The 19,618-nt window shown below is 58.8% G+C and overlaps 1 protein-coding gene across 5 annotated transcripts in view; it reads left to right on the top strand.

Annotated features, from left to right (window-relative positions):
• ATP2B4 (ATPase plasma membrane Ca2+ transporting 4) overlaps positions 1–18,252 on the top strand; it is a 43,305-nt gene extending 25,053 nt beyond the window's left edge. Inside the window, exons 5-22 of one of the 5 annotated variants that reach the window (XM_027903011.1) lie at positions 766–891; positions 1,146–1,271; positions 2,566–2,601; positions 4,167–4,328; positions 4,449–4,663; positions 4,748–4,990; positions 5,095–5,336; positions 5,598–5,832; positions 6,712–6,891; positions 7,102–7,189; positions 7,291–7,397; positions 8,417–8,608; positions 8,843–9,056; positions 9,455–9,666; positions 10,087–10,194; positions 10,454–10,636; positions 12,674–12,763; positions 17,066–18,252. In XM_027903011.1, the coding sequence (XP_027758812.1) occupies positions 766–891; positions 1,146–1,271; positions 2,566–2,601; positions 4,167–4,328; positions 4,449–4,663; positions 4,748–4,990; positions 5,095–5,336; positions 5,598–5,832; positions 6,712–6,891; positions 7,102–7,189; positions 7,291–7,397; positions 8,417–8,608; positions 8,843–9,056; positions 9,455–9,666; positions 10,087–10,194; positions 10,454–10,636; positions 12,674–12,763; positions 17,066–17,371 (3,065 nt within the window). In that variant the 3' untranslated portion in view covers positions 17,372–18,252. Of the gene's footprint in view, positions 1–765; positions 892–1,145; positions 1,272–2,565; positions 2,602–4,166; positions 4,329–4,448; positions 4,664–4,747; positions 4,991–5,094; positions 5,337–5,597; positions 5,833–6,711; positions 6,892–7,101; positions 7,190–7,290; positions 7,398–8,416; positions 8,609–8,842; positions 9,057–9,454; positions 9,667–10,086; positions 10,195–10,453; positions 10,637–12,673; positions 12,867–17,065 lie in introns of all 5 variants that reach the window. The other 4 variants (XM_027903009.1, XM_027903007.1, XM_027903010.1 and 1 more) reach the window with 4 other exon arrangements.
• Positions 18,253–19,618: the final 1,366 nt, after the last annotated feature.

Genomic DNA, 19,618 nt, shown 5'->3' with positions numbered 1-19,618 from the left:
TGCCCTTCCCCTTGGGGGGGTGGCTGGGGCGTGTCCTCCCCCTCGGGAGCCCAGCGATTCCTCCTCTGCTTCTCCAGCCCTTCTGCCCCGAGGGGAAGTGTTGGCCCCTCCCTCGCAGCCCCCTGAGGTGATGGGAGATGCTCCCGGGGAGTAGACGGAGCTCCACTCACCCTGTCTCTGGGACCCCTGGAGTTGGCAGAGCTAAGCCAGGCTCTGTGCACAGCTTTGGGCTGCTTTAGTGACCTGCTGGTCTCAAAAAGTGATTCGTTTTCCCAACCGTGTCCTTGTTGGTGAATATTTCCTTAGCGAGGAGATGCAGCCTTTGGGATAAATTAGCTCCTTGTTTACCAGAGGGAATATTCACCCTGTGCAGCTGCTGTCAGGAAGGAGACTGATCCAACGTCAAGTTTGTTTTCCCATGGGGCTTTTTCCCTCCCTGGAGGTTGGAAGGTGGGATCCTGTAGTGGTTTGGATGTATCAGGAGCTTTGGGAAGGATCTGGTGTTGATATATTAAAACTGGGTGGGGAAATGTTGTCTGATTGAGTAAAATCCTCATTTTCCCATGCATCAGTGAGGGTTTTGGAGCTATTGGATATCATCCTATTGTACCTGTCTGTATTATAAAACCCACCTGCTGCTTCCCCCAGATTTGGTCTGGGGCTGAGTTTTGGGTCCTTTTGAAGCCTCCCCATGGGATGGGGCAGGCAGGGGTGAGCGGTGGCTGCCCCAGACCAGGCTGATCCCCCTCTTTGCTCCTCTCCCAGGTGATCTCTTGCCAGCGGATGGGATCCTGATCCAGGGCAATGACCTGAAAATAGACGAGAGCTCGCTGACTGGGGAGTCAGACCAAGTCAAGAAATCCATGGACAAAGACCCCATGCTGCTGTCAGGTGAGGGTCCCTGTGGGGTGGGTGCAGGGGCGGGATGCAGAGATGGTTGGTCTTGGGCCCTGGTGCTGTGGAGGTGTCGGAGGCCGGGTTGGACAGGGCTTGGAGCAGCCTGGTCTAGTGGGAGTGTCCCTGCCCATGGCAGGGGGTGGAATGAGATGAGCTTTCAGGTCCCTTCCAACCCAAACCATCCTGTGACTGTATGAGATGGGAACTGCTGTCCCACCTGGCTCACCATGACCTTCCTGCTGTGCCAGGTACCCACGTGATGGAGGGCTCTGGCAGGATGGTGGTGACTGCCGTGGGTATCAACTCCCAGACGGGAATCATCTTCACTCTCTTGGGTGCGGGAGAAGGAGACGAGGAGAAGAAAGTGAAGAAAGGTAAGGAGATCCCCTGAACCTGCCTGTTCCCTCCTCTGGCCTCTCTCCCTTCCCTGGGAAGTACCACAGTGTGCCACAGGCTGCTGCCACACCCGTGGGCTGCAGTTGTGTGTTAGAGCCCGTGGGCCCAGGCAGGTATGGTGAGCTCTCGAGGCAGGGGGGTCCCTCCCTGTGCCCCTTCACCCACAGTGTGGGGCTGGTGCTGCCTGAGGGAAGCCCCCCGTGCACCCAGACTCTGCTCCCTGGCTCTATTGGACACGGCTCCAGCTCTCTCCCTTCTCCAGTGGGATCCAGCCTGGAGCTGTGGGGTGGGGGGAGCGAGGATCAGAGGGAAAGGTGGCCGGCAGTGCTGCCCCACGGTGCTCATTGCTCACCCGTGGGGGAAGGTGAGTCCTGGTTGTCCACAGGGTGTTGGTGGCCCATCCAGAACCTTTGAGGACTTGGCTGAGGATCTCCACTTGCATTCCCTGAGGGGGAAGGAGACGAGGCAGAGGATGGCAGGAGGGAGAGGAGGGGTTGTGTGCTGGGGTGGGAGAGCAGCCAGGCTGGCTGAGGTGTTCCTGATCGTGCTGGGGCTCGAATGCTTTCCTGCTGCTTGTGGCCCTGCTCGGTGCCAGCTCCGGTACCAGCGCTGGGATGAGCCAGGCTTGGGGAGCTCCTGTTCTGCCATGTCCCTGAACCCCTGCTCAGCAGGGCTGGGCTCACCGGGAGCAGCCGAGAGGTACAAGGAGCTGGCAGGAGGGAGCTGCTGGCTGGCACTGCTGGCTGCTCAGGCATCCCTGTGCCAGGGAGCCCTTCCTGGGAGGCGATGCCAGGCGGGGAGAGGCTTCCTGGGCTCTCCTGGCAGCCGTTCCGGCTCAGGGCTGTGTGTGCTGGGTTCCTCCAGCTCTGCCCGCTCTGCCTGCACCTGATGCCAGTGGGACAGGAAGGGACCTGCAGCTGCAGGGGGTCAAGCTCTGCTGTGGGGTTTCTTCTCCTCAAAGGTCTGAGGCACCTCTGGCACCCTCCGAGTCACTGACAGGGGTTGTGGCGGGTGCTTTGCAGGTGGGGAACTCTGAATCCTTGGGTTTGGGGTGCCTGGGGGAGCCAAGGAGCTCCAGAGCCCCCCCTGGACCGAGTGCTGTGGACCGAGGCACGCGCCGTGTCCGGAGGGTGACCGTGGGCTCTGAGCCCGGGGCACGGATGCCACTGGAGCGGCCCCTCGGAGCAGGGCCCATCCCAGGCTGCCCCACCAGCCAGATGGTGAGCGTGGGGTCCACGTGCTCAGCCCCCCACCCTTTCTCTCTTTGAACAGGTAAAAAAAGCGGAGCCCCCGAAAACCGCAACAAAGGTAACCAGCCTCTCCATCCTTTGAACCAGCACCACACTAACTACTGAGCATTCCTCCTTCCTTCCTTCTTCTCATCAGTCTGTGCTCTTTGCTGCTCCGGCGGGACTCTCGCCTCGTTGTCCTGGCAGAGGGTGCAATGGTCCCGTGACCGGTGGCCCTAGCGCAGCGTCACAGTGCCCCCCCGGCACCCCAGCGTGGGGCTGTACATCCTGGGCTGAACCTGACCGGCTCCCCCCATGGCCACGGTGTCCCTGCGTGGGGAAAAGCCCTTGTGCAAGGAGGACAGGGCTCTTCCAGCAGCCTGGGCCTTTGGCAGAGTTCTCGGAGCAAACTTCATCCTTGAGCTGCATCAGTGACTTGATGGCTCTGAATTCCTTGAGCGCATCAGATGCTGTCCCTTCCCAGGGTTTGTGTTTGGATACAGCTGGGGGAGAGATGTAGGTCCCTTCCTGGTGTTCCCAGATGAGACATCCCACAGGGCCTGGCCAACGTGATGGTTGCACCCTCTCCTCCCATGGCCTCGACTCCGTGAGCGTCTCCTCACCAGTGTTTCTCACACTGTTCTTTGCAGGCTGTGGAGGAAGCCCATTTCTGCACCTCTCTCCACCTCTCTCTCTTTCTCTTTCTCTCTCCTCTCAGCAGTTTGAGTTTCCCTCCTTCCCGTCAGACTGTGTCCGGGTGCTTGTTCTGTCCGTGTGGGGTCTGTTGTGACGTGGAGGTGTCCGATGTGGAGCTGCCGTGAGCTCCGGGGTGTCTCGAGCCATCGAGCAGCAGCAGCCAGGAGGGAACAGGTCCCCGGGCAGCAATGGGGCCACTGCTGCTCCTCCAGCTCCAGCAGCTGAGGGGGGAGCCTCTCAGGGGGATTCCCACCCTCTTCCCACCCCTCTCCAGAGCTTCCAGACTTGGGTTTCCCCAGTGCAGACTTTCAGCTGGACTAGACCAATTGTAGGCACAGGAAGCTTGGCTGTCTCGGGTCCTAAATGCGTGGTGGATGGCTCAGGGCTGGGATTCAAGGAGCTGGTTCCCTCCTCTTCAATCTCCATCCGAATTTCTAACCATCCCCTCCATCTCACCCCCTCAGTCACTTCCCTGGCGAGTGATCCCTGCTGAGCCGCCCTCAGGGCACTGCAGAGGTGGCACTGGGGGGGAGTGGGGATGATCATCAAGGGACTGGGGGGACTGGAGCATCTCTGGGTTCGGCACAAAGCGCTCCCAGTCTGCTGCAGGGTCAGGGGCTGGGTGAGTCCAGTCTCCACCCCAAAACCTGGCCAGAGGGTTTCTTGCAGCGCTGCCTTAGAGTTGTGACCGGTGCCAGTGTCACCTCTGAGGATCCCTTATCCATGAGCTAGGGTAGATGACCCAGAACTGCCCCATAGGGAGGTGGCAGGGCCCTGGGACACGGAGCTTCCATGTGCTCGGATGCGTGTGTCGTCGGGAATGGTTCTTGGTCTGGGTTTCCTCTCTCTCTCTCTCTCCCACCACCATCTTTCTCAGTGGTGTCCTCCAGGGTTTCCCGGTCTCTCTCCTATTCACACGTGGTGTCTTGTTTTGCCCTTGGGCTGTAGCTAAAACTCAGGATGGTGTGGCCTTAGAAATTCAGCCCCTGAAGAGCCAGGAAGGGGTGGAAAATGAGGAGAAGGAGAAGAAGAAGGTGAAGGTGCCCAAGAAGGAGAAGTCTGTGCTGCAAGGGAAGCTCACGCGCCTGGCAGTGCAGATCGGGAAGGCAGGTGAGTGGAGGTGGCCTGGCACGAGCTGCCACCCCAGAGCTGGGGTGGAGAAGGGCTGTCCCTGTCCCCTGTGTCCCCTGTGTGCCCTGCATCCCCTCACTCTGCCTCGTGTGCCCCCAGGGCTGATCATGTCAGCCATCACCGTCATCATCCTGGTGCTGTACTTCGTGATCGACACGTTCGGGGTGCAGAAGCGGCCCTGGCTGGCCGAGTGCACCCCCATCTACATCCAGTACTTCGTCAAGTTCTTCATCATTGGGGTCACCGTGCTGGTGGTGGCCGTGCCCGAGGGGCTCCCGCTGGCCGTCACCATCTCCCTGGCCTACTCCGTGAAGGTGAGGCTGTGGTGCCATGGGGTCGCTGGGCATGGAATTTTGGGCTGCGGGCTCTGACCTTCTCGGCCGTGGTGCCCATTGCAGAAAATGATGAAGGACAACAACCTGGTGAGGCACCTGGATGCGTGTGAGACCATGGGCAACGCCACCGCCATCTGCTCAGACAAGACGGGCACTCTGACCATGAACCGCATGACCGTGGTGCAGGCCTACGTGGGGGACACCCACTACCGCCAGATCCCTGACCCCGAAGCCATCCTGCCCAAAATCCTGGACCTCATCGTCCACGGCGTCGCCATCAACTCGGCCTACACGTCCAAGATCCTGGTGAGCTGGGGAACCACCACCCCCTCGCGTGTGTCCTCCGGCCGTCCCGCGGCTCCGTCACCGGGTTTGGCATCGCTTTTTTCCCTTCCTTTCCCCCTCTGCAGCCGCCCGAGAAGGAAGGGGGGCTGCCCCGGCAGGTGGGGAACAAGACGGAGTGTGCCCTGCTGGGCTTCGTGCTGGACCTCAAGCAGGATTACCAGGCCGTGCGCAACGAGGTGCCCGAGGAGAAGCTCTACAAGGTCTACACCTTCAACTCCGTGCGCAAGTCCATGAGCACCGTGCTGAAGAACAGCACCGGCGGCTTCCGCATGTACAGCAAGGGGGCCTCCGAGATCATCCTGCGCAAGTAACTGTCCCCTCTCGCCCCAGCCCGGGGGGCTCTGGGCTCTCGCTGCTCTGGGGGGCTGCTCTGGGGGGCTGCGGGGTGAGGGGTGGAGAGGGGAGGTGACTGTCGGGTGGTGCTGCCCTGCGGAGTGTTTAACTGGTTTTGGGTGGCTTTGGGAAGGCTGGGGGGAGCTGTGGGTCTGGGGATGGCCCCGTTTTGCAGTTAGGGGGTGACAGGGGAACGTGCCACCAGTGGTCACCCTCACCCTCCTCACGTCCTCAGGTGCACCAAGATCCTGGACAAGAACGGCGACCCCCGGGTGTTCAAGGTGAAGGACCGGGACGAGATGGTGAAGAAGGTGATCGAGCCCATGGCCTGCCACGGGCTGAGGACCATCTGCCTGGCGTTCCGGGACTTCCCTGGGGACGCTGAGCCAGACTGGGACAGCGAGAATGAGATCCTGTCTGACCTGACCTGCATCGCCGTGGTGGGCATAGAGGACCCTGTGCGGCCAGAGGTACTGACCCTGCTCTGCCCCAGCTGTCCTGCACCATTCTGGGACCAGGCATCCCTTTCCCGGCTGCTCAGGACCACGAGCCCCTCAGGGAGCCCAGGCACCTCCTCTGTGTCCACCCAGGAGTGCCCCACGCCACCAGCTGCTGGCGTTTCTCTCCCATCCCTGGACAAAATGACCTGGTGACAGGGTGTTTCCACCCAAACTTTCCACCCCAGCTGCTCCAGGGATCTGTGCCCAAGCCAGGCTGGTTCCACATGTGTGAAAGGTGGATAGAAACGCCACAGAGGAGCGATGGGGGTGCTGGAGAAGGACAGGGCTGGAGGAGCTGGTTTGGCCCTCTCAGCTGCTGCCCCCACTGTGGGGGTGCTGAGTAGGCAGTTGGGCTAATGCAATAACCCCCCTCATTCCTGCCTCTGGATTCCTATTTGGAGCTTGCCCCCCGTGCTCCTGCCTCGCCTGGATCTTTTCCTGATTAGATGTCCAAGCATCTGGCTCTGGGAATTGCATTACAGATGCCCTGTCTGCACTGGCTCTGGAGGCCCTTGATTCGATTTTGCCAATTCCTCACTAATATCCTCTTCCCCCACCGTTCCATAATGGATAAACCCATTAGTGCTGCTGGAGTGGGGTGGGGGGGTGTGGGGGGTGAAATGCCCCTGTTCTTATGGTGGCCTGGCAGTGCCTCGGCACCCAGCGCCGTGGTGTGACAGGGAGGTGGCAGCGAGGCTCCCTTCCCCCGGGGCACTGGGTGCAGAGCCCTTGCCAGACCCTTTTAGGAAGGCTGGGAGAGGAGCTGCCTGGCTCCTGGGATACCCAGTGGCAAACTGAGCTCCCTGCCTGCGTTCCCCCCCCCCCCCAAACCCTGCCCTTGTCCCCCAGGTGCCGGATGCCATCCAGAAGTGCCAGCGTGCGGGCATCACCGTCCGGATGGTGACAGGGGACAACATCAACACTGCCCGTGCCATCGCCACCAAGTGTGGCATCCTGCTGCCAGGGGAGGACTTCCTGTGCCTGGAGGGGAAGGAGTTCAACCGGCTGATCCGCAACGAGAAGGGAGAGGTGGGAGAACAGCCCTGGGCGCTGCTCTGCGGAGGGTGTGGGTGGCCTGAACCCCGGTGGCACTCCCTCCTCTGCTGAGGTGCTCACCCAGCCAGACACAGGGTGCTTGGGGGTGAAGGTGCTGTCCTGTCCCAGCTGGAGTTTGCTCTCTGGTGGGGCAGAATATTCCAGAGGGATCACTTCCCTTCCTCACCTGTTTCTGTCCTGCAGGTGGAACAGGAGCAGCTGGACAAGATCTGGCCCAAGCTGCGGGTGCTTGCCCGCTCCTCCCCCACTGACAAGCACACTCTGGTGAAAGGTGAGCTCATCCTGCTCTTCCCGGCTGCTTTTCCAGCACAATCCACGCTGGGAGCCTGTCCTTGGGGTTTAATTTCTCTGCACTGCTTGTCTCCCTCTCAGGAATTATTGATAGCACCGTTGGTGACCAGAGGCAGGTGGTGGCCGTGACCGGGGATGGGACCAACGATGGCCCAGCCTTGAAGAAAGCAGATGTTGGGTTTGCCATGGTATGGACACGGCGCTGGCAGAGCCCCCAGAGCAGGGACCTGCCCGGTTTATCCCTGCAGTTCTTCACCCCAGCTCCATGCATGCTGCTGGCACTGGCTTTGGGGGTTTATTTACAGTGGAGAGCTCTGCTCTCATGGTTTGCTGCTCTTTTTTGCCCCGTGTGAAAGAAGCAGGAAAACAAACCTGTTGTTTTTAACAGGTTTCCTGTGGATTGTTTGAAGTTTAGGGATGTGAGTGGGAGCCAGGTGCTGGGTGGAGCCTTGTGAGCTCGTGTAGGGAGCTTTGAACAAGTGAGAAATTTTGGGGGAGTGTTTTTAGGGATGTGTTAAATACCCAAGTGAAAATCTGGAGCCTTTTGGGTGAGCAGCAGAAAGCAGGGGACTGTGCCTCTGGAGCTCGTGCCCTTCAACAGCCTGATCTGAGATGGGATGGGATCTGGCAAACGCCAAGAGAATTCCTCTGGGAAAGCACCAGGGGATGGGCTCGTTACGGGCATGGCCTGGGTGCATTTAATTACTGCAAGACGAGCGCCTCGCTGTGCCCGCGGGGGGAATCGCAGCCAGCCCAGCGCCCCGAGGGCTCCGTGTCCGGTGCTTTTTGGGAGGCTATGGGGCCGCCCTCACCCCTGCTGGGGCAGAAGGCACCGGAATTTCGGGCTGCTGGACCTCTCCTTCATTTGGGATGCCCAGCCTGGGGTGCCCGTGTTCCCTGGCAGGAGGAGGAAGGTGTTTTCCAGCTTTGCTGCACCGTGGCCCTGCCTGGCACGTGCACAGGCACAGGCTGGAGGAGGGCAGGGCTGACTCAGAGCCCTGGGGCTGAGCTGGTGTCTGTCCTTGGAGGCTTTGCTGCCGTGGAGCTCCGCTCTGCTGTTGGCGACCACAGGCTGGCACCGGCTACGCTGGCTCCCTCGGATTTTCCTTTCGAGGGCTGTTTCTGGGCAGAAGCAGAGCCAGGCAGGGCAGGGCGAGCGTGGAGCTCCCTCCGTGGCTCACCCCACCGCTTCTCCCTGCCCCCCAAGGGCATCGCAGGCACGGACGTGGCCAAGGAGGCCTCGGACATCATCCTCACCGACGACAACTTCACCAGCATCGTCAAGGCCGTCATGTGGGGCCGCAACGTCTACGACAGCATCTCCAAGTTCCTGCAGTTCCAGCTGACTGTGAACGTCGTGGCCGTCATCGTGGCCTTCACGGGCGCCTGCATCACCCAGGTGAGGGGACAGGACGGGAAACTGGGGGATTTAACAGGTTTTCTGTGGACTGTGAGCACGAGCCAGGTGCTGGGTGGAGCCTTGCAGGGAGCTTTGAGCAAATGAGAAATGTGTCAGGAGCGTTTTTAGGAGGGTGTTAAATATCCTAGTGCAGTCCTGGAGAGGATTTTAGGAGGAGGGAAAAGAGGGTGCCATGGGTGGCGTGACGTGTTCTCCCCCCTCTTCTCTCCGCAGGACTCCCCCCTGAAGGCTGTCCAGATGCTGTGGGTGAACCTGATCATGGACACCTTCGCCTCCTTAGCCCTGGCCACAGAGCCCCCCTCTGAGTCCCTGCTGCTGCGCAAGCCCTACGGCCGCAACAAGCCGCTCATCTCCCGCACCATGATGAAGAACATCCTGGGCCACGCCGTGTACCAGCTCACCATCATCTTCACACTGCTCTTTGCAGGTGAGCTTTGAGCCCCAGGGAATGGCGGGAGGGGAGAAGGGAAAGGGGCAGAGTCCCAGCCCTGCCTGCAATCACCGTGTCTCCCCGAGGGGACCCTTGTTCTCAGCTGTCACTCGGTGACCCCGTGTTGGCCAGGATGGGGCTTGTTTAATGACGGGTGGGAAGCAGAGGGATGACGTGAAGAGGGATTTTTCCACTGGAGACCTCTGGATGCACAGATGGTTTTAGCTTTTCAACCTCTCTCAGGACTTCAGGGTTCAGTGAGGGGTGGCACAGGGGACTCCAGCTGGGTCAGGGGATCTTGGGTGACCCTGGGAATCCTAATTCCACCTGCACCAGCGCAGAGCAGAAGTAAAGAGCAGGGTCTCAGCCTCTCCCCTCTGCCCTTGTGTGCTCAGGGGAGAAGTTCTTTGACATCGACAGTGGCCGGAACGCCCCCCTGCACTCGCCCCCCACCGAGCACTACACCATCGTCTTCAACACCTTCGTCATGATGCAGCTCTTCAACGAGATCAACGCCCGCAAGATCCACGGCGAGAGGAACGTCTTCGAGTCCATCTACCGCAACCCCATCTTCTGCACCGTGGTGCTGGGCACCTTTGCAGCCCAGGTGAGGCCCTGGGGGTGGTGTGGCCCCTGATTCTTCTGCAGCTGCTTCTTGGTGGCACAAACACCTGAACCATCCCTGGCAGCGTTCAAGGCCAGGTTGGATGGAGCTCTGAGCAATCTGGTCTAGTGGAAGGTGTCCCTGCCCATGGCAGGGGGTTCAGAGTGGGTGGTCTTTAGGATCCCTTTCAAACCAGACCATTCTGTGATTCTATGATTCGGGCTCTAGAGTGTGTTGGGAGGTGCCAGGCAGTGCCTCTGGTGTCCCATAAAGTTCCCAGCCTAGATGTGAGGTCCTTGTTCCCCTTGTAATCCCAGGAATGAGGGTAAAGCTGTGTGACCTGAGGGGACCTTCTCGTGCCGTGGCTGTGCCCTGCAGCCCTTGGAGCTCCCCAGTGTGTGACTCTTCTCTCCTGTGCTGTAGATCATCATTGTGGAGTTTGGTGGGAAGCCCTTCAGCTGCTCTGGACTCACCCTGAGCCAGTGGTTCTGGTGTATTTTCATCGGAGTTGGGGAGCTCCTGTGGGGCCAGGTAAGAGCCAGCGTCCAAAACCTGCTCCAAGTCCTTCCCTCCCACTGCCCCCTTGCCCTTGTTCTCCCCAGTATTTATTCAGGGCAGCTCTGGAAGGGGGTGATGCTCCATCCCACCCCAGCAGTGAGGAGGGGAGGTCACTAATCCACTCCTGATGTCTCTGCTTCATCCCACTGTCTCCCAGCTGGGTCCCCTTGGCTGGTGGGCTCCTGCTCCCACGGCCTCAGGCTAAGAAGCCGCTCTCCCTGTCTCTCCCCAGCTGATCTGCACTGTCCCAACCAGCCACCTGAAGTTCCTGAAGGAAGCTGGACATGGCATCACCAAGGAGGAGATCCCAGAGGAGGAGCTGCCCGAAGACGTGGATGAGATCGACCACGCGGAGATGGAGCTGCGGCGTGGGCAGATCCTGTGGTTCAGGGGTCTCAACAGGATACAGACACAGGTACAGGGGGGCAGCAGGGACTGGGGGGGCTCTTCCTTCTCTCTTTCTCTTTCTTTCCCTCCAGGGGATCTTTCTGGAAAGAGGTGACTGCTGCTGCCCGGAGGGGGCCATCACCTCCTGGGCCAGACTTCTCCCACCACCTGTGCCTTTCTGGGTCTGTCCTGGTTGGGGAACCAGGACAGCCTGGCTTTGGGGATGTCTCGGGGTGGGGAGAAGCTGCTCTGATGGAGGGCAGAGAGCCCTGCTGGGCACCTTGTGCAGCAGAGGAGGCTGCTCAGAAGGTGTGTGGGGTCCATGGAGCCCCCCAGGCTCTGTCGTGCAGTGGGTCAGCACTGGAGCTGTTCTTGGTCACTGCTGGGATGCTGTTCCCAGGGAGGGATATGCCCAGGAGGGCTCATTCTGCACGAGACCATCTCTGGTCTTGCTCCTTGATTTCTCTTTTCTTCCCGACAGCCCCTTGGCTGCTGCCCACCCCTCTGTGCCAGCTCTCTGTGCTCCTCACCAGGAGCTCTTGGCCCCACAGCACAGAAGGGGAGGAGAATCTCTCTCTTAATATGCTTTTTACATCCGCTGGTTTTCCATGACTCTCTTTTTTTTCCTGAAAGGACTTTTTTTTTTCCACCCCAGACTGGGCAGGGCTGGGAGACCTCCCTGCAGTGAGGTCAGAGCCCCTCACCTCTGCTGGAGGCCTGGGCAGAGCTGTCCCATGGGGGAAAGCTCCATGTCCAGTGTCCTGGCACACAGGGCTGCTGGGCTACCTTTGTGCCTCCTCTCTGTCCTTCTGACAGACAGAGAAAAGCAAAAAGGCCCAGAGACAGGGGCTGGGGCAGCACAGCAGCCGGGCTGTGCCACAGCAACTTTCCTTCTGCTCCGGGAGATGTTGCCTTGATGCTTTCAAGGTGAAGTTCAGACTTGACTTCCCTGCTCGTTGTGAGCAGTGAGGGGCTCTTTGGGGAGCCTGGGCAGTGCTGGAAATCAGTGGTTCCCTGACATGAAGGATGTGCTGGCAGCTGCAGGCTCTTCTGGGAGCAGTCCAGCTGTGTTGGAGGTCTGGGAGGTGCAAAGGGCTGCAGTGCCAGCAGCCAGGTGAGCCTGGAGCCTCCCAGGGATCTCCCTGCAGGTGTGGTGGACCTGGGCTGAGATGAGCCCTCACTCTTGAAACATGAGAAACACTCCTGGATGCACATCCTGGAGCCTCTTTAGGGACTCCTCTCCTGGCTGTGGTGCCCTTGAGCAGAGCAGGCAAGCCCAGCCTGAGCATCTGGGGGCTTCTGTCCCCACTCAGTGTGTCTGGATGAGAGCACAGGGCTCTTCCCCACAGCCCAGCCTGGGGCACTGGGGAGAAGAGGGGCATCAGACTGGGGCTGGGGACACTCCAGCTGCAAAGTGTCTGGGAAGCCAAGGTGGCACCTGGATCCTGCCTGGTTCCTCTGGCCTCGGAGCACACCCACAGAGCTGTGGCCCCCCCACCAAGGATGCTTCTTGCTGCATTCCTGCCCCCTCCAGCTCTGCTCCAGAGCCCTGAGCCTGGGAGAGGGGCTGAAATGTCTCCTGCTGTCGGCACGTGGTGTGTGCCAGGATTCAGCCCCCTCAGCTGAACACGCCACAACGGGGCTGAGGGACCACCAACCCTTTGCCAGTGCAGTTTTCTGGACCCACCGGCTGCCAGCTCGCACCTCTGCCCACCCTCTCTCTTCCTCTGCTCCTGCTGCAGATTGCTGGGATAACTTAAGGTGTTTCCTCTGTCACTCCCTCCCACCACGGTCTCTCTGGTGGTGGTGGGGTGACTCCTGCTGCTCTCACTCCCCGGGGAGGGGCAGAGGCTGGCAGGTGACCTCTCTGCTCCCTGGAACACCAGCCCAACCCGGTGCGGGCTTACGGGGTGGGGGCTCTCTCCTCCCTCCTCCCCACCTGTCCATCCTCCTTCTTCCTTCCTGTCTGTGTGTGTGTCTGCCCGACCCCCCTGCTCCCCTCCCTCCCTGCCCCTGCCCCTGTCCCTGCCCGGGCGACGCTATCTCACTCTCTGGTTCTTTGCAGATGGACGTAGTTTACACATTCCAGACCGGCGCCTCCTCTTTGCAGGGAGCCCTCAGGAGACAGCCTTCCATCGTGAGCCAGCACCACGATGTAAAAAATGTTTCTAGCCCAACCCATGTAGCTCTTTCCTCCGTCAATTCCACTCCCACCACTTCTGCTGTTGCTGCTGCTGCTGCATCTCCTCCTGCGGGCAGTGAGTGATAGTCTATTACAATGCATGACTTCTAATAACCACAGAGAGCACCTGCACCCACCTAACCCAGCCTGTTCTCTCTCCCTCTAAACCTTGACTCGCACACTGGTTCCCAACATGAAGGATGGGGCGGGAAAGCGTTAAAAAACCCCCATGGTTTTGATGCTTTGTTGCACCTTTAACGAGTTGACCTTTCTGGTCGTTTCCCCCCCCAGTCCTTGTCGCTTCCTCCGTTTTTACCTCTTCTCCTCCTTTGCAGGGCTGACGTTTTGAGTCCACCCTCCTGAGGGGTGCAGAAATTGGCAGCTCTCGGTTCAAAGAACCTCGTGCTCACGAGCAGCCCAAAGCACTGCTGTGAGAAGGGCCAGCACTGAGCCCAGACCCTGCTGGTTCTTTGCACTGCGGCTCTGCCCGGCCCCAGGATGGCAGGGCTGGGCAGAGGCGCTGCTTTCCTGCAGCTGTAAAATCTGTTTGGAGGCAGAGTGGCCTCTGGGACCTTCCCCCAGTGCGCTGCAGGGCTGGCTGAGCCGTGGGGAGGGCGTGGGACGAGCAGGATTTGCTCCTGCCGTGGGTGGGGGGGTTGGTTGGTTGGATGGATGGGGCCTGTGAACAGCCCTTACCACAGCTCAGCCGGCCCGTGGTGACACCCCGGGGCTGCTCACCTGGGCCAGAGCTGGTTTGGGAGCCAGCAGCCTCTGTGCCCCACCTGGGGGCTTGCATGGCATGTGGGACAGGGCTGAGGGTGCCCTGTGGTGCTCCGTGGGGGCAGCCAGAGCACCCTCAGCACCCACCTTGTGCTGCACACGCTGGTCCTCAGTGTGTGCAGACGCCCCACTGTGCACGCAGACGGCACGGAAACCACTGATATTTCCAGCGGGAAAGCAGGATCCTGAATCTAGCAGTGGGTTTCCAGGCCAAAATAATCCCTCCCTGGTGCAGAGCCCCTCTCTGTGCCTGTGGCTGGGGCTGGGGAGCACATGAGGGGGAGTTCTCTCTGCAGGCTGTGCCAGGCTGGGAGTAGGTTGTGTGTCTTTCCTGGATAATTGGCTTTTTTACTGCACAGTCACTTTCCGTGTTCTCCTCTTAGTAGAGAAATACCCTCGGTGGCTTTCTGAATAGCTTTCAGTCTCCACTGTTTATGCACTGTGGGGGAGGAGAGAGAATTTGGGATAATTTTGTTTTCTCTCTGTTTAGCTGACTCTGGTGCTTGGATTTGATTGTGTTTAACCCCAGTGTTTCTGAAGCAGCACAGCTGCCTCTCTGCTCCCAGCTGCATCTGGGCACCCCTGAGGCTTTCTAGTGGAAGAAAACCTGCTTAGGGGGGGCTCAGAGTAGTGAGCTGTGGGGGGGGAGAACCAAGACCAAAATGCAGGTTTTTTGCAGTCTGTGCATTAATTTCCTCCCAGATTTTGCAGCAAGGGAATAGATAACCTGGATAGCTCGTGCCCTTCCAGGCAGCAAATCCTCCAGGAGCTAACCCAGGTCTCCAAGTCTTGCCTCTGTTTTCTGCCTGGACTTCTTTATTTCCCTCTGCTGCTTCCCTCTCTCCCAAAGCTCCTCTTCCCTCCACACGGATCCACGGTGTCCCTCTGCCCCCCCCCCCCACTGCACTCCTGTGGATGAGTTCTCCAGGGTTGGACCTCGGCAGCCTCGCTGCTCTGTCCCTCCTGGGGTGGTGGACAGGGAGGGAATGGCCCTCTGGAGATGGTTTGCAGAGCTGGGCTGCTCTCCCTGGGAATTTTGCCCTGGAGTGAAGGAGCTGGGCAAAGCCAGGGGTCAGCAGTGGAGCTGATTCTGGCCTCGTGCAGAGGATGTAGCTCCACTCTCCCTGTGAGCAGTGGGGTTTGCCCAGCACATCGTGGTGCTGCAGGAATGGTGTGACAGGAGAGTGAATTCCAAGCCTGGAGGTTGTGTGAAGGTTCCAGGTGGAGAGGAGGCGTGAGCAGGGAGGGAGGGGGGCTTCCAGCTTGGAAAAGGGGAGGGTTTGGGTTTTGTTTGCACTGCCTGGCTCATTCAGAACACATTTCCTTGCTGTTCTGTTCCTCTGACAAGGGAACAGCTGAATTCATTTCACAGCAGCTGCTGATGGAGATGGCTGAAGGAAGAAAATCCGAGCAAAGCTGCAGCAGAAGCTCCTTGGTGGAGCTGCAGGCAGTGAGGGGGCAGAGACAGGCTGGGCTCGAGTGCCTGAGGTGGTGGGGCAGGGAGGGCTCATGGGGAGCTGCTCCTACCTCTGAGCCTGTACTGGGCTGACCTGACCACCTCGTTGCTTTGGCAGTCCCTGGGCTCTCCTTGGCCTGGTTGAGTTGGTTATACTTGATTGAGTGCACTCTGCATTTTAGGGGGCAGGGATTGCAGGTGCTGTTCTCAAGATGCTGGTGATGTGACAGATCTGAGAGAGCCTGGGTTGGAGATGGCCTGTGTGATCCTGTGCACTCACACTGACTCTACTCAGGCTCTTACTGTGCTGTTAGTGCAGCAAACCCAGCTCTGAATTTCTGTTTCCATCTCCACCAACCTTCCATTTTTGCAGGGCAGCTGGTGCTCCAGCACCAGGGGGTACCTGGCCCACACTCATCTCCTCATCAGTGTCTCCAGCTCACATCTGTGTGCTGTGCCATGTGTGTGTGTGTGTGTGTGTGTGTGTGTGTGTGCAAGAGCTTGGGGGAAAAGTTGTTTCCAGCCAGGGGATGTGTCAGGAGATGCCTGTGCCAGGGGATGCCACTCTCACAGTACAGCCCCACCATTCTGAGCCAAGTGCAGAGGGGACTCAGAAGGGCTCCTCATTTGCCTCATCAGAAAGGGGGTACCTGGATCATTCTCCCTCCAGCTCTGCACGTGGCTGAGTGATGGGGAAGCTCTTTGGGGTGGAGCACAGGGATGCTGCTCCCCCACCCCTTTTGTGGGAGCTGTGGATCTCCTCCCCAGCTTCAGTCCACGGGAACACAAGGAGAGCAGGCAGGTGACTGGGATGGGGTGGGGACTGGGTTCCTCAGGTGCTGGGAGCAGGTGAAGGTGGCTGATGAGCCACCATGGAGCTGAACAAGGTCTCACAGTGGTCTGGAGGCATTTCCCTGGGACAGGAGGAGCTGAGCAGATCTCCTGGCCCCAGATGAACTCTGCTTAATGGAGCAAAGGCTTCTGTTGCTTTCATAAAACTCACAAGACCCTGGATCTAATCCTTGGATCTGACCTAACAACTGCAAGGGAGGGTGAGAGCTGGAAGGGTTCAAGGCTGGATTTCCAGAGGGCCTGGAGGGAGCAGTGAATCCACTGCAAGCCACCACACAGGCTTGTTTCCAGACCCTTCCAGTGCAGTGGAGGTAGCAGAGCCATTCCCTGCTTGTCCAAACCAGGCTCTGGATCTCCTGCTTGTAACACGTTGGCTTTCGGGGGAGCTGCCCCGTGGGTTTCCCAGGAGCGTGGCTGGGATTCCAAGCAAAGAGAGCGGTTTTCATGCAGAGCATCCAACAAAATTAGCTGCCTTTGGAAACCAGTGGGTCTTCTTCAGCATGCTGGTGTAGGGAAGAATCCAGAGCTCCAGCTGCGTGGGGAACCACACGCAGATCTGGCTTCCCTCGAGTTTAGCTGGGTTTGCTGATCTTGGCATCCACTTGGACCTGGTGCTTCCCATGGGCTTGAAAAGTTGGTGACACCTTTTTAAAGCCCATTCCTTTCCGTAGGTCTAGCCATGAACTAGAGCAAACACACCCATGGCTCCCACGGTAGAGTGTTTGGAACCCGCTGTTTGTCTAACCCACCTCTTTTTTGAGTCGTAGTTCCACCTTGTTGTCCTCGTCCATCCCCACGAAACGCGTTGTGCACATGTAATGACAACTAATGCATTTTGGCTTCCATCCATCCGGAGCGATCTGGGGGGAGGAGGGGGGGTGGGGGCTGAGTCGTTCTGTGTCTTTTCTTGCAGCTTCTGAAGTCGCCCCATAGTCGGTCGATCCCCCCCCCCCCATCACACACCCCCAGTGCCTGAGTCTGATCCGTGTTGGCCCTCCTAGTTCACCATAGACCTCTCAAGTTTGGCCCAGCTGTGTGCTCAGTGGTGGTGACCTTGTTGTCGTGGTTGTGCTTTTCCGTTTTACCGTGTCCTCACTCTTTATTTTGCCTCCCTCCCGGGCGCCCTGGCCCCTCGGAGCCGCCACTAACCCGTGTCTTTTGCCCCCCCCTCCCCGCGCTCCCGGCAGATCAAAGTGGTGAATGCGTTCCGTAGCTCCTTGTACGAAGGCCTCGAGAAACCCGAATCCAGAAGCTCCATCCATAACTTCATGACTCACCCAGAGTTCATCCTGGAGGAAGACGAGCCTCGAACACCATTCCTTGACGGCGCTGAAGACGACCCCGAGACTGACGGACTCCTGAAGCGCGGTGGGGGGAGCCTGGGTGGGCCTCCAGCCCTGAACAGAAATAACAATGCAGTGGACAGCGATCGAGCTGAGCTCTCCGTCCCGGAGCCCGAGAGCCCCTTCCACAGCCTGGAGACATCGGTTTGACCTTAGAACTTGGAACCCCCCCCCTCCTCCTCCTCCTCCTTCTCCTCCTCCTCCTGCACCTCGGCCCCTCGCCCGGTGTGACGTTGGCACCAGTAACTGCTCACACCTCGTGTCAAACTGCTCATACGTATATCATTGGGGTGGTTTTTTGTTTTTTTTTTTTCCGGGGGGTTTGTTTGTTTTTCTTTGTTTTGTTTTGTTTTTTTACCATGAGTTAGCAGTGGGAACCAGGGTACCACGATGCTGGGTGTTGGGAGAGAGGCGAAGCCAAACAACTGTGCCATCTCCATCCCTCGTTTTCCGTGGTACTCACCCAGGTGAAGCAGCCAGGTTCTTTCCTCTCCAAGAGTTGGGCTCCAGGCGTCTTGTCTGTTGGGGGGGGGGGGTTCACTTTGCAAAATGCATGATCAAAGGAAATTCAAGTTGGTGTAGTCTTACATGCCCACCCTCAGCCCGAGGGCTGGGCTGCACTTGTGACTTTTATTTTATTTTTCTTTTTCCACTTGTGGTTTTTAGGGTTTTCTTCTAACGTTGGGGTTTGTTCTTTGCTCGTGGGATTTGCCCCCCAGGAACTCTGCAGTGGGAAGTGGGGGCAGTCGGCACTCTAGTGCTAAAACTAAGAAATAAACAACCAAACCCAGCCAGGGGAAGGTGTTTACTTACAGGTTGAGAGATACAGGGATGTGCACCAGTCTTCCACCTTGAAAAATGGTACCTGACCTTTCCAGCTCCTCCTCCGTGTGTCCACACACACTTTTCTCTCTCTGTTTCCAAATTGGTAGATGAGGAATGAAGGTGACTTGGCTGTGACTTTGCTGGATGGAAAAGATTCTGATTTTTCTACAAAGGTGGAGGTGAACTGGCAGTGAAAAAGTGGTGGGGAAAAAAACCCCAAACCATGGTTGTGAGACTTGTGGCTCCTTCCTGGGGAATCTTAAGAGAGGCCTCTCTGCTGCTCTTGATTGGGTGTGAAACTCTTGGTGGGAGCTTTGCCAAGGTTTTATGGCTCCTGCCATCGAGAGCAGGGGGATTTCTGCCCATTCTGGCAGAAATTTGGGCTGTTGGGTTAAATAATCCTTCAGCCTTGGAGTGGCAGCTCCAGTGGAATGCTGAGGGGCCTCAGAGGATGCTCCAGCTGTGCCCACCAAAAGCTTTACCAGGCTGAACAGAGAACAAGCATCGGGGCACTGAGAGCACAGTGGGCCAACTCCCGAGTGGTGGAAGGGATGAATTAGGCTGTCTCATTATCCCAGGGAAAGGGGGGAGGCTCCATGGCCAGTGGAGGACCCTTGACTTCCTGGAGCTGCTTTGCCAGAGGAGGTGGCAGTTGCTTGGTTGGCTGCAGGTCTTCCAGGGAAGGTGCTGTTGGAGGCTCGGCCTCACTTGCTGCTTTTTTGGAGGTCATCTCTTCACCCTGTGTCCTGCCTCACCTCCACCTCTTGGAACCCTTGAGGGAGAGTCCTGTTTTTTGGAGCAGAGGCCCCAGTCGGCTCTGAACTGCCCCTCTGGTGATCCATGGCCCTGAGCAGGAGGCAGGCTTTGCTTTGCTTGAGTTCCTTCCCCAGGGTTGTGGCACCAGGCGGGCAGGGCTGGAGGAAGCTCCGCTGCCTTCCTTCCTTCCCTCCTTCACCCCGTTTGGCCTGGTTGGAAGAAGAGAGAACCTGGTTGTGACTGGCTGTACGACATCACCTTTGCCCGGCTCCACCCCTGGGAGCAGCGGGGGTTTTAGGGGCAGGGTGGGCTGGGCTGGTTCTTCTTCCCTTCCCTTTCAGAACGCACAGCAGAATCTCCCGTGCCTTCTCCGAGCACTGCCTGCAGCACCTCCTGCCACGCCAGGGCCCAGTACTTTGCCAAGAAATAAGTGTTCCTTAAACCACAACACGAACCAAGTGTCTTTGTTTTGTTCCCAGCCCGGCACCCACCCCCGTCCCTTCCTTGGGGTGGGAGGAGGGAAGGACGAGGCCGCCCCATCCCTGCCCCAGGTGGCTGAGGAAAGGTCCTCGTCCCACCCCTCGTGCCTCGGGGAGGGGGGAAGGCTGGGTGAAGGCTCTACACTGCCAACAGCCAGAAGAAATTGCCGCCACTGCCCATCCCAGTTGCAAATTCAGTGTCACCCTCTGCCCATCGCTGCCCTCCCCGTGTCCCCCTCCCCTCCCCAGGACCCGCTGTGGGCAGGACCAGGAGGGGCGCGGGCGGTTCTGGGGTTCAAACGAGAGTTGGCGACAGGAAAGACCGAAAGGGGGGTGG

The sequence above is a fragment of the Empidonax traillii genome, unplaced genomic scaffold (genome assembly GCF_003031625.1).
Source record: "Empidonax traillii isolate 1590-97213 ecotype Southwest subspecies unplaced genomic scaffold, ASM303162v1 scaffold925:size245191, whole genome shotgun sequence".
Taxonomy (NCBI): domain Eukaryota; kingdom Metazoa; phylum Chordata; class Aves; order Passeriformes; family Tyrannidae; genus Empidonax; species Empidonax traillii.
The sequence above is the reverse complement of the archived record's forward strand: the minus strand, read 5'-3'. Positions and strand labels throughout refer to the sequence as shown.